Source organism: Nomascus leucogenys, chromosome 10 (assembly GCF_006542625.1).
Source record: "Nomascus leucogenys isolate Asia chromosome 10, Asia_NLE_v1, whole genome shotgun sequence".
Classification (NCBI taxonomy): domain Eukaryota; kingdom Metazoa; phylum Chordata; class Mammalia; order Primates; family Hylobatidae; genus Nomascus; species Nomascus leucogenys.
The window spans coordinates 55415177-55427642 of record NC_044390.1 but is presented as its reverse complement, the minus strand read 5'-3'; the positions used below and the strand labels follow the sequence as shown (position 1 = coordinate 55427642).

General features: G+C 45.1%; 1 protein-coding gene across 1 annotated transcript; it reads left to right on the top strand.

Annotated features, from left to right (window-relative positions):
• Positions 1-4020: 4020 nt before the first annotated feature.
• On the top strand, positions 4021-9685 carry LOC115836968 (cytochrome P450 4F2-like). The gene is made up of 6 exons (XM_030820560.1): positions 4021-4085; positions 4175-4301; positions 6134-6255; positions 6877-7135; positions 9292-9364; positions 9552-9685. The coding sequence occupies exons 1-6, from the start codon at positions 4021-4023 to the stop codon at positions 9683-9685; spliced, it is 780 nt and encodes a 259-aa protein (XP_030676420.1).
• The last annotated feature ends 2781 nt before the right edge of the window (positions 9686-12466 follow it).

The following is a 12466-nucleotide window of genomic DNA, read 5'->3' as shown; positions in this document are numbered from 1 at the left end:
AGATTCTTCACAAAGGAGTATGTTCTGAGCATCTTTCCATGACATTAAATCATCTTAGGAAACATTATTTTGTGTTCTTCAAAATGTGCATGTTAAGTATTCAAATCAGTCTTAAATTTTTAAAAAGATGTAATTTTAGAAAATAATTTAAAAGGGTTTTGTCTCAGTTTGTAAGGTTTCTCTTCATGCACTTTAATGGCTTGAGGTATCATTATCAGTTACAAATCGAGTTATTCTTCATCAAATGACTTTTGGAGTAGAGATTTTATTTTTATAGTAATAGATGCACAGATATTCCTGTAAGATACAGGTGTGGTTAGACACTTTTCTAGAACAGGTATGCCCTGCAAACTCCACAAACACTGACTGTTTTGGTCTTATTAACAAGTAGACCACTGAGAAGGGAGAAGGTGACATTTTAGCTTTCCCAGGTAAAAGTGGTTTTCATTCTCACACCAATTTTATGGACTGGATGGACGTTAACTCTCTTGCTCAAGGTCACTCTGTGAGTGGCAGAGTGGGGATAAATCTGGTTCGTTTGGCATCAGAGGTCATGACTTTTCCTAACACAGAAGTGATTTTCAAAGTAAGTCTCTGCCCTAGGCACATCAGATCACCTGGGGACCACTCCAGAGTGAGTAGACGAGACTTTGACAGGGGTGCCTAATTTTGTTTTTTTTTGAGACAGAGTCTTGCTCTGTTGCCCAGGCTGGAGTGCAGTGGCATGATCTCGGTTCATTGCAACCTCTGCCTCCTGGGTTCAAGTGATTATCCTGCCTCAGCCTCCCAAGTAGCTGGGATTACAGGCACCCACCACCACATCCAGCTAATTGTTGTGTTTTTAATAGAGGCGGGGTTTTGCCATGTTGGACAGGCTGGTGTTGAACTCCTAACCTCAGGTGATCCACCCGCCTCGGCCTCCCAAAGTGCTGGGATTACAGGCCCGGCCCAGTTTGATAGTTTGTTATCATGTTATACATACACTTAGAATATGATCCAGCCATCTCATTCTAACAGCAATGAGAACTTAGGCTCCCCTCTCTACTAAAACACAAAAGTTAGCTGGTCATGGTGGCGCCGGCCTGTAATCCCAGCTACTCGGAAGGCTGATGCAGGAGAATCACTTGAAACCCATAGGCGGAGGTTGCAGTGAGCTGAGGTGGTGCCACTGCACTCCAGCCTGGGGGAGGGGGACATAGTGAGACTCGGTCTCAGACAAAACAAAACAAAACAAAACAATACTACCAAACTGTTTCCAAAGCATCTGCATCGTGTTTAATTTCCATAAGTCATGTATGAGAATTCTAGGTCCTCCAAATAATTGGCAGTCCTTGGTAGTGTCAGTCTTTGTTTCGGCCTTCCTTATGGGTACGCTGTGGCCTATCCCTGAGATTTTAATTCGCACTTCCCAGTGACTAATGGCGTTGAACCACTCGTGCCTTCCTGTGCCTATTTGACACTCCTATATTTTCTTTGGTGAAGTGTCTGTTCAATCATCTGCTCATTAAATTTTCCTTCGGTTGTTTGCCTTCTTATTGTTGGATTTTGAGAGCTCTACGTACAAGTCCTTTGTCAGTTGTGTGATTTACAAGTCTTATTCCTAGACTCTGAAGTTTCTTTCATAGAGCAAATGTTTTAAATTTTTCTGAGGAAAGACTTATCAATATTTTTTTGTGAATTATGTTTACACTGCCATATATAGGAATTCTTTGCTTAACTGGAGGTCAAGGAGATTTTCTCCTACCTTTTCTTTTAAAGGTTTTATAGTTTCAGAGTTTACATGTAATTCCATAATCTCTATTTAGTTAAATTTTGTATGGGGTGTGAACTGTGGTTTGACTGTTTTCTTGTATATGGATATCCAATTGTTCCATACAATTTTTTTGAAAGGAATATCCTTGGCAGGGTGCGGTAGCTCACACCTGTAATCCCAGCACTTTAGGAGGTCAAGGTGGGCAGATTATGAGGTCAGGAGTTAGAGACCAGCCTGGCCAATATGGTGAAACCACGTCTTTACTAAAAATACAAAAATTAGCCAGGCGTGGTGGTGTGTGCCTGTATTCACAGCTACTCAGATGGCTGAGGCAGGAGAATCACTTGAACCCAGGAGGCAGAGGTTTCAGTGAGCCAAGATTGTGCCACTGCACTCCAGCCTGGGTGAAAGAGCTAGACTCTGTCTCAAAAAAAAAAAAAAAAAAAAAGAAAGAAAGAAAAAAGAAAGAAGGAATGAAAAGAAAAGAAAATCCTTTTTGCTTTAACTTGCCTTGCAGGTTTGTAGAAAACTCAATTGTTTAAATTTGGGTGGATCTATTTCTGGATTTTCTATTCTATTTCATGTTGGCCCAATACTACACCGCCCTGGTCACTGTTGCATTATAGTATGTCTTTAAAGGAGTAATGGGAATCCTTCAACTACATTTTTTTCCCCAATAATTTTTGGCTATTCTGCTTCCTTTCTGTTTTTATGTAAATTTTATAATCAGTGTGTCTATTTCTACAAATAGTCCTGATAGGATTTGAACTGGGATTTCTGTGAATCTATAGATCAATCTGAGGAGACTTAATAATGATATTGATTCTTCCAATTCATGAATATAGTATACCCCGTATTTATTTGTTTCCTTGAATTTCTTTTATCATTGTTTTGTAGTTTTCACCATGACAATCCTGCTCATATTTTGTTAAATGTACAGCTGAGAATTTAATTTTTTCTGGTGTACAATGCTAATAAAATGGTGCTTTAAAAGATGTGTTCTCCAGTTGTTTATTGTTAATACATGATAGAAGTTTGTATCCGTTTTTGTAAAAGGCCACATAGTCAATATTTTAGGGCTTGCATGCCCTATCTGGTTTCTTCTCTTTCTCCTTCTTCTCCTTGTACCACCTTTTAAAATATAAAAACATTCTTGGCTCATAGGCCATACATATACAGTACACAGGCCATATATGATCCATAGACCATGGTTTGCTGACCCTGGGATATAGGAATATGGTCGATTTTTGTATATTGTCTGTATATTGGATTATTCTTATTGGAATACAATAATGCTGTTATTTCCTCAGTCTTAAAACACTTCCCCTCTTGGCCTCATTTTCACACCAGTCGATGCTCCATTTCTTTGCCCCACTGTGCAGCAAACTCCTTCAAAGAGGGACCCACACATGGGTGTCCAATGTCTCCTCCCCGACTCCAAACAGGCTTTGAGAATCCTCTCAGGGGAGTGAGGGTTTATGAATGAGACATAAACCCACAGGACTCTTCTACACCTGTGTATGTAATTCTCAAAACACACTCAGGCCTGGTCTTGTTATTGGCTGCTATGAGACCTCCATCCTCTTCTGAATAAGTGTGAAGGAGGCACTCTTTGCTGGACAGTTTGGGGACAACTGGCCCTACAGAGTCTTTATTAGTTTCATTGTATGTGTATGTGAGAGCAAGAGAAGACAGAGTGTGTGGGTATGTGACTGTATGTGTTTGTGTGACTGTGTGCAGTGTCGTAACAGCACATGTGTGTGCGTGCATACAGGCGCATATGTGAGGCATTCTGACTGGTGTTAGGTGGCGTTTCATTGTGGTTTTGATTTGCATTTTTATATGATCAGTGATGTTGAATGTCGGGACATGTTAAGATACATTGGAGCTATGTCATATGTTCCAGCTTTATGTCAGGAGATGGTAGAAAGTGCCAGGAAAGACGAAGTATGCTAGGTCCCTGTGGAGGCATTTTGTAGTGTTGAGCCATGCTCAGGTTTTGCAGAACATGTTAGACTATGTTGGGGCCATGTCAGGTCGTACTGTAGCATGCTGTGCCATGTTAGGCTGTCATTGCTGCACTGTGCTGCTATAGCCTGGTCTAGTCTCCTCTCTCCTCCCCCATCCTCTCTTCTTCCTCTCTCTTTGGCCCCCTTCCTGCTATGTGGGGCTCGGAGGGGAGAAGTGCAAACCTCTGGCTGGGTGCCTTCCTCCAACCCCAAAGTCCCTCCTTTACCTGCCTCCATGGCCCCTGATTGTCCCCATTCATGTCAGCCACCATTGCACCAAAGGATAAGGTCTTCTACAGCTTCCTGAAGCCCTGGCTGGATGAGTATCTGCAGGTGAACAGGGTTGGGAAAAAAGTTGGGGGATCTGGGGAGGGAGATGCCCTCGCCCATGGCTCTTGGCTGCCCTGCTAAGGGACGGGCTCCTGCTGAGTGCTGGTGACAAGTGGAGCTGCCACCGTGGGATGCTGATGCCTGCTTACCATTTCAACATCCTGAAGCCCTATATGAAGATTTTCAATGAGAGTGTGAACATCTTGCACGTGAGTTATTTGAAGCCAAGGTCCCAGCTGCAGCTTTGGGGTGGAGGGACCACAGACAGATCTGGTCTGGAATTTTGGCTCTGCTGGGTGGCATTGGGCCATTGTTCTTCCTTTCTGATCCCTAGTTTTTTTTTTTTTTAATCTGTAAAATGGGTATAATAATCCCTACTTAAAAGGTGGTCAAGGTGATGTAATGGAGTCATGTCCCTGGTGCATAGTAGGTGCCCAGAAGGTGTCTGTTTCTCTGATTCTGTCACCCAAGCCCTATAAAATCAAGAGGGTCCTGACGACAATTGCATAGTAGCTGTTGCTGATAAGTAAAAACTTGAAAACTCATTGGTTTAAAACAATAAAGGTTTATGAATGTTAATAAGCCTATGGGACAGTTGGCAGGTACTTCTCTATGTGGAAGGGATCGGTCATGGTACATAAGCAACCTGGAGTCAGGTAGGCAGCTTTGTAGGTATTGGCTGAGTTCTCTCAATTTTTGGGCTGTGGCTGGCTTCAGACTGATACAGATGGCCTCAGCTGGGACCCCTGGATGTTCCTCCATGTGATTCTCTCCTTCCAGAAGGCACCCCATGGTTCGCAATGCAGGCAGGCAGGTTTCCAAGGAGTGACACGAGGCTTACTTCATTAGTTATTACCTCATCATTTTCACCACATTGCATTTCATCATTGAAAGCCAAAATCCCAGCACACAATCAGAAAAGGAGAGGATGAGTAAAATAGGCTCTGTCTCTTAAGGAAAGTCGCTAAAAAATCACATTGCAAAGCATGTGGATATGGGGGGAAGTGAAGAATTGGGGCGAGGGTGTGTGAAGTCTCTGGGGTTTTATTAAACTTGCAAATTGGTAAGTTAGCTTGTTACTATTTCATGGATTCTGCCAGAAGACAGGAGACTCCTGGGTCAGAGACAAAGGGTGGTTTATTACTCATGGCACAGCAAGGAGTATGTGTTTCCTGTCATATTGCATTGTTTGGGGATACCCAAATCCCTTCCGGTGACATTGTTGGGCTTTTATAAATGCCTGCTCAGGTAGAATGTTGCATTACAGGGAAGGAGCATTAGGCTTAGGGAATCTGCCTTAATAGCAAGCAAAGTAAGCCTGATACAGGTCCAAAGGGAGTCATTACCTTATTCTTGAACACTGTTCTCTGCACACACAACTCTCAGAAATGGCTGAAGTTAAGAACTCAGTGTTTTGCATTTTTAGCATATCCAAAAGGGATACTCAGGGCTCATGGAGGACTTCCTGTCCCAACATAGAGATATTTTTGTAATCAATTTATAACAAGGCAGATAAGGAAAGCCAACATTTATTGAACACTCACTATATGCCATAAACAATGCCATGTGCCCATCCCATGGTACGAGTGTATATTGACAGATTTGATGTTCACTATTCTTTGAAGGAGATATATTTGCCCCACTGTAGAGGATGAAGCTGTGGGTCTGAGAGATCAGGGAGCTTGCCCAAGTTCACCCAGCTAATAAGTGAGCTTGGAGTAGTGGAACAGGGTTTCTAAACTTGTTTATGTGGCACAAAGGCACATCATCTCGACTGTTCCTCAAGATTTGACAGGTAGGATGTAGGGAAGGGTAAGGAGTTCACCAAGGACATTCAGAGCTGGAACTTGAACCCAGGTCTCCTGACTCCCAGTCTTGCATCTCCATCTCTTAATATTAACAACTCTTACTCTCACTGCAATTTGGTTACCCCTGGGAAGGGATACTTGGGGAGAAAACAAAGAGGCTGGAATAGTGTGCCTTGGTGGTTGGGTTTGGGGAGGGGCTTAAGGAAGCCAGGGACAAGCCCATCTCTGGCTAGGCCAAGTGGCGCCTCCTGGCCTTGGAGCATAATGCCTGTCTGGACATGTTTGAGCACATGAACCTCATGACCTTGGATAGTCTGCAGAAATGTGTCTTCAGCTTTGACAGCCAATGTCAGGAGTGAGTCTTTGCCCAGTGCCTGGGAATTTGAGCCATGGACCCAAAGGAGTAGGCTGGGGGAGACAGAACTGATGAGAGCAAGCAGAAGTGCCTATGTGGAGTTGTGTCACAGTCTTTGAATGACTGGTACAAACATTATCATGAGGTTTCCAGGGAGATATTGAAGGGGTTTGAGCTAATGGGCATGGTCAGAGCTGAGCTCTGTGAGGGACTGACTGTAGTGTGGACACTAAATGGAGTTGATGTTGGATGCAAGGAGGCTAGGGTAGGGTAGGGACTTTGGACCAGTTGGAAGAGGATGAGGTCTGATTTTTGTGAACAGTTTCAGGAAGGAGAATGGGCAGGATTATATACGGGGGGCAGGGGAGAGAGAATAAAAGCATGATGTTCAAGTTATGCTCTGGGTGCCTAGGGGCATGGAGGCATCTCACAGAGATGGGATGCAGGGAGAAAAGGGCTTGGAGAATCAATCTCATGGCTGACCCCCACTCCATATGTGTGGGGTCATCTGTTTCTGGATACTCTGTTTCCTGATAGGAGGTAGCTCCTGGCTGCTCTGGGGTGCTTCTGGGGTTTCAGACATGTTAAGTTGTTGCCTCCCTTTCTGCCCTTATCTTTCAGGAAGCCCAGTGAATATATTGCCTCTGTCTTGGAGCTCAGTTCCCTTGTGGCAAAAAGAAACGTGCAGATCCTCCTGCACATGGACTTCCTGTATTATCTCACCCAAGATGGGCGGCACTTCCACAGGGCCTGCCGCCTGGGGCATGACTTCACAGACACCGTCATCCAGGAGCAGCGCCGCACCCTCACTAGCCAGGGTGTTGATGACTTCCTCCAAGCCAAAGCGAAGTCCTTCATTGATGTGCTCCCGATTAGCAAGGTGGGCTTCTCTGAGATTTGAATTCAAGAAGCAGAAGGGAGCTTAATGTCAAATGTCAACTCAAAGAACTTGGACTTGATCCAGAGGGCACTGGGGAGTCATGGCAGGTGCCTGAGGAAGGGAGGGACAGGTCAGAGATAGGTTTTAGAGATGACTCTGTGGAATGCACCTAGCAGGGGACTGCTAGATGTGAAACTGACAAGTATAAGATTTTACCCTGTTTATGCATTAATAAGCTAGTCTATATGTGTATTAATATATCTATATCTATATCTATATCTATATCTATATCTATATCTATATCTATATCTATATCTATGTCATTGTCCATGCCTGAATTTGTGTCTATACTATGTCTGTGTCTTTGTCATTGCTAGTGTCTGTCTTTGTATCTGCTTCTTTTTCTTTCGTTGTGTCTATATCTATGTCTTTGTGTCTTTTCTTTGTCTATATCTTTGTCAATGTCTGTGTTTATGTCTTTGTGTATGTCTGTTTATGTCTTTATGTATATGTCTTCATCTCAGTCTTTATGTCTATGTTGAGTGTCTTTTCTGTGTCAACGTCTTTATCTAGATCTATGTTTGTGTCTTTGTTCATGTCCATATCTGTGTATCTATGTCTTTGTCTTTTTCTGTGCCTGTGTCTTTGTCTATGTCTATGTATATTTCTGTGTCTCTTTGTCTATGTGTATGTCTATGTCTATCTCTTTCTCTTTGTCTATGTCTGTCTATGTATTTATCTACATCTATATCTTTGTCAATGTCTGTCTTTGTCTATGTCTGTGCCTATGTCTATGTCATGTTTATGTCTTTGTCTATGCTCATGTCTATATCTTTCTCTATGTCTGTGTCTGTCTTTGTCTAATACTCGGTCTCTGTCAATGTCTTCATCTTTGTCTATGTCTGTGTCTTTGTCTATTCTTTTTCTTTTTCTTTTTTTTTTTTTTGAGAAAGATTCTTGCTGTGTTGTCAGGCTGGAGTGCATGCAATGGCATGATCTCGGCTCACTGCAACTTCTGCCTCCCGGGTTCAAGTGAGTCTGCTTCAGCCTCCTGAGTAGCTGGGACTACGGGTACCTGCCACCACGCTCAGCTAATTTTTGTATTTTTAGTAGAGATGGGGTTTCACCATGTTGGCCAGGATGCTCTGGATCTCCTGACCTTGTGATCTGCCTGCCTTGGCCTCCCAAAGTGCAGGGATTACAGGCGTGAGCCACGGCTCCCAGCGTCTTTGTCTATTTCTATTTCTTTATGTCTACATCTATAACTTTCTCTATGTTTATGCCTTTGCCTATGTCTACACCTTTGTCTATGTCTATATCTTTGTCTGTATTTGTGTCTGTGTCTATGTCTATATCTATATCTTTCTCTATGTTTATGTCTCTGTCTTTCTCTGTCCATGACTTTTTCTATTGTGACAGATGTCTATTGTAACAGGTGCATTAAACACCTGGATCACAGCAGCCCATTTATTGCTCACAGCAACACTAGCAGCCAGAGTAGGATTGTAGCACTGGCTTTCATTCCCAAATCACATTTCTCCAAGAGCAGTGCAATGTTTTTATCTGTATGTGGAACAGAGTTTGTGCCCTAGGAGAGGGGCTCCACATTACGAGTCTTGGCACATTTTCTATTTATTTTCTCTACACAGAGAGAGAAAGAGAGAGAGCGTGCAAGAGAGAGTGCTTTATTCTGAAGCATAAAACAATTCTCTTCAGTGAGATGTAACAGTCTGTAGACTTACAACACAAATGTCTTCAGGGGAAATTAGTAAGGTTGTCTGCATTTACCACACTGGAATGTGAGTATACATCTTTGGAGCAATACTTAATCTCTAATTTCCAAGGCGAATTGTTATTTAATTATCCTGTAAGCTCATTTGCCAGTAACTTTTTCCCAGAAAGTTCTCAACATGTAGAAACATGAAAATATTCATGTGTCATTGATTCTTCCCACCAGAGACAAAAGAGGAAGCAAGGAAGCCAGTGAGGAAGATTGTATGGTGCGGGCTCTAGTGATGGTGACCAAGAGACATCTAGTAGTGCAAGCTGGGCTTGGGTTTCTGGAAGGAGGATGGATCTTCAGAGTTTATTTCATGTTAGACTGAGGAGTCCTCAGAGCTGGTGTGGATTTCAAGTGTGTCTTGCCTTCTCTCCAGGATGAAGATGGGAAGGAGTTGTCTGATGAGGACATAAGAGCAGAGGCTGACACCTTCATGTTTGAGGGAGAGGGTCCCAGTGAGGACTACAGTGAGGACCGAGATCTCTCATCCCAGGGACGTGGTGGGTGGACCCTGGATGGCTTCACCCTTCCCGTCCCCCTTCCCCCATCCTCTCTGAGGCCCTCAATGCATGGGTGCTGTCCACCCTCTGGTGCTGAAGCAGCCCAGAGACCCAAGACTGCCTGGCTGCCCCTCAGGCTATGACACCACGACCAGTGGTCTCTCCTGGGTCTGGTACAACCTTGCAATGCACTCGGAATACCAAGAGCGCTGCGGGCAGGAGATGCAAGAGTTTCTGAAGGTCTCTGAGCCTAAAGAGATTGAATGGTGAGTGAAGGTGCTGGTGGCTGTCCTGAGCTCCATGACTCATGTTGGCAATGCCGATAGCTCTGCTCCCCAGGTGGGGATGGAAGGAGGAGTTGTTTTTGTCTATTCTGCCATTATTGCTTAATGGGAGTAGGAGCAGAGGATGACAGGCAGGGCTTAACACCCAGTCTGGCTATCAGGGGAAAAGTTGCAGGCTGTAGAAAAGATCTACTCTGCTGAGAGAATTTGTGACAATGTGAGAGGGGAGATGATGCCACTTAACACATGTTTAGTAGATGAACTTCCCCTTTACTCCCTTCTTTTTATCCCTGAAATGTCATTTTGCATGCATCGTCTGTTTTAGTTATTGCAACAACCTTGTGAGGTGCTTCTGCTGAAATGCCCATTTACGGACATGAAGGAGCACAGCCTGATGGTGAGGGGGGCACAATGTGAGGCTGGGTGGGTGGTCTGGGTGCACAGCCCAGATCCACCAGCTCCGTGACTGTGGGTAGTCACTTAAATATTTTCCAGACTCTATTTCTCATTTGTAAAATGGAAAAACAATATGGTTAATATACTTAAAAGACTTAAAACAGGCTCCATGACTCATGATGGCAACGTCTATGGCCGCCATTCCTGTTCTAGGCTGCCTGCCCATCCCAGGCACACAGGAGATCCACAGTGAGCTGAGCCCCTCTAGCCACTGGGGGCACTTTCTTCTGTGTCCTTAGGACCCTGCCTGTTCATCAACCTCTGGCTTTGCTCCCTAAGCCTAACAGGGATGGAACTGCCAGCAGGTAAGGTCTGTCCTTGCAGAGGGAGTGGGGATTTTGGGGGATGCACCCTACCAGACTGCGGCTGTAGGACCAGGTGCCTGAATCCCCTGGCTGATTGAGCTGGCAGGGGTAATGGGGTGGGGGTGGTCTAGGGGCTCCCCAACACCCAGCCAGTGTCAGGAGTACTGCATTCCCCACCATCCTGCTCAGCAGCTCTGCTAGGAGCCTCCTCCTTCAAGCCCCCCTCACCTGAGTCCACCCCACAGGGCAATTCTGGACAGGATCTAGGAAGGGCCAGGAGGAGAACCCTGGATTTGTTGGGTGGAGAATCATGCGTGTGGGTGAAGGAGCCAGGTGCTGATCCAAGAGCCTCAAGATATTTCCCCTTTGGGGCTACCACATTGCCTGAGATTCTTTCATTATAAATATCCCTATGTTAATATGGCATCGACGCTAATGAATGGGGGTGGAAGCAGCATGGCAGAGGGGATGGATTTGGACTTGAGGGTCTCATAGGCTTGAGTTCCTATGAGCTCTGCAACTTGGACTAGAGGCATGCCCTCTCCCAGCCGCAGTTTGCTTTTATACTAAATGGACACCTTCCCTCCTCTGGATGCCATCACTCAGGTCTCTCCAACAATGCCCAGGGCTCTCATCTAGAGAGCTGATGGGAGGGTGGTGGGACAGCTTTGGGCATTGGGATGCAGGTGAGCATATGATACAGTCAGGTGCATGTTATGCAGAGCACCTGGCACATAGTAGGTGCACGTTACGTAGCGCACCTGGCACATAGTAGGTGCCTGTTAGGTAGAGAGCACCTGAGAGACAGTAGGTGTACTTTATGTGGAGTACCTAGCACATAGTAGGTACACCTTATGAGGCATATCTGTCACACAGTAGGTGCTTTTTTTTTTTTTTTTTTTTTTTTGAGACGGAGTCTCGCTCTGTCACCCAGGCTGGAGTGCAGTGGCGCAATCTCGGCTCACTGCAAGCTCCGCCTCCCGGGTTCACGCCATTCTCCTACCTCAGCCTCTCGGAGTAGCTGGGACTACAGGCGCCCGCCACCACGCCCGGCTAATTTTTTTGTATTTTTAGTAGAGACGGGTTTTCACCGTGGTCTCGATCTCCTGACCTCGTGATCCGCCCTCCTCGGCCTCCCAAAGTGCTGGGATTACAAGCGTGAGCCACCGCGCCCGGCCCAGTAGGTGCTCTTTATGTAGCATATCTGGCACACAGTAAGGCACACTTTATATAGTGTACTTGGCACACTGTGTGTGTGCTTTATGTCAAGTATGTTGCACAGAGGAGTTTTACTTCATGTAGGGGACCCAGTACACAGGAGAAGCATTTTATGTGGAACATCTGGCACACAGTAGGTGTGCTTTACTTGAGCACCTGGCACACAGCAGGCATGGTTTATATAAAGGGCCAGGGAATCAAGATACAGGTTTTGTGAAGGGTGCCCAGCATACAGTAGACACTCTTTATGTGGAGCACCTGGCACACAGTAGGTGCACTATATGTAGAGTAGCCAGCACACAGTAGACAAGATTTATGTAGATTACTTGATGCAGAGTAGGTGCGCTTTCTGTGGGTCACCAGGTACATAGTAGGCATGCTCAATGTGGAGCACGTGACACACAGTAGGTATGTTTTATATACGGCATGTGGCACAGAGTAGGCACGCTTTATATGAAGTGCTCTGCACAAAGTAAGCTTACATTATGCAGAGCATGCTGCACACAGTAGGTGAACTTTATGTGGCACACCTGGCACATAGTAGACAGAATTTATGTAGAGTACCTGATACACAGTAGGTTCACTTTATATAGTGAGACTGGCACACACAGCAGGTGCACACAGTAGTGCTTTCCATACAGTGTTTCGCACAGAGTAGAGACAGGCACACAGCAGCTCAAGTGTTAGTTGCCATCCCCTTCCCTTCAGTCCCTCTTTTTGGAGCTCCCTCTTCTTAGGAGCCTTCCTCTATTGCCCTCTAAGGCCTCATCTGACATCCCATTTCCCAG

What these genes read in the sequence shown, in the direction of transcription:
- LOC115836968 (XM_030820560.1), top strand. Translation starts at nt 4,021, where the DNA reads ATGTCAGCCACCATTGCACCAAAGGATAAGGTCTTCTACAGCTTCCTG. An exon ending in TTTGACAGCCAATGTCAGGA is followed by an intron (nt 6,256 to 6,876) that starts GTGAGTCTTTGC and finishes CTTATCTTTCAG; the next exon opens with GAAGCCCAGTGAATATATTG. An exon ending in ATGTGCTCCCGATTAGCAAG is followed by an intron (nt 7,136 to 9,291) that starts GTGGGCTTCTCT and finishes CCTTCTCTCCAG; the next exon opens with GATGAAGATGGGAAGGAGTT.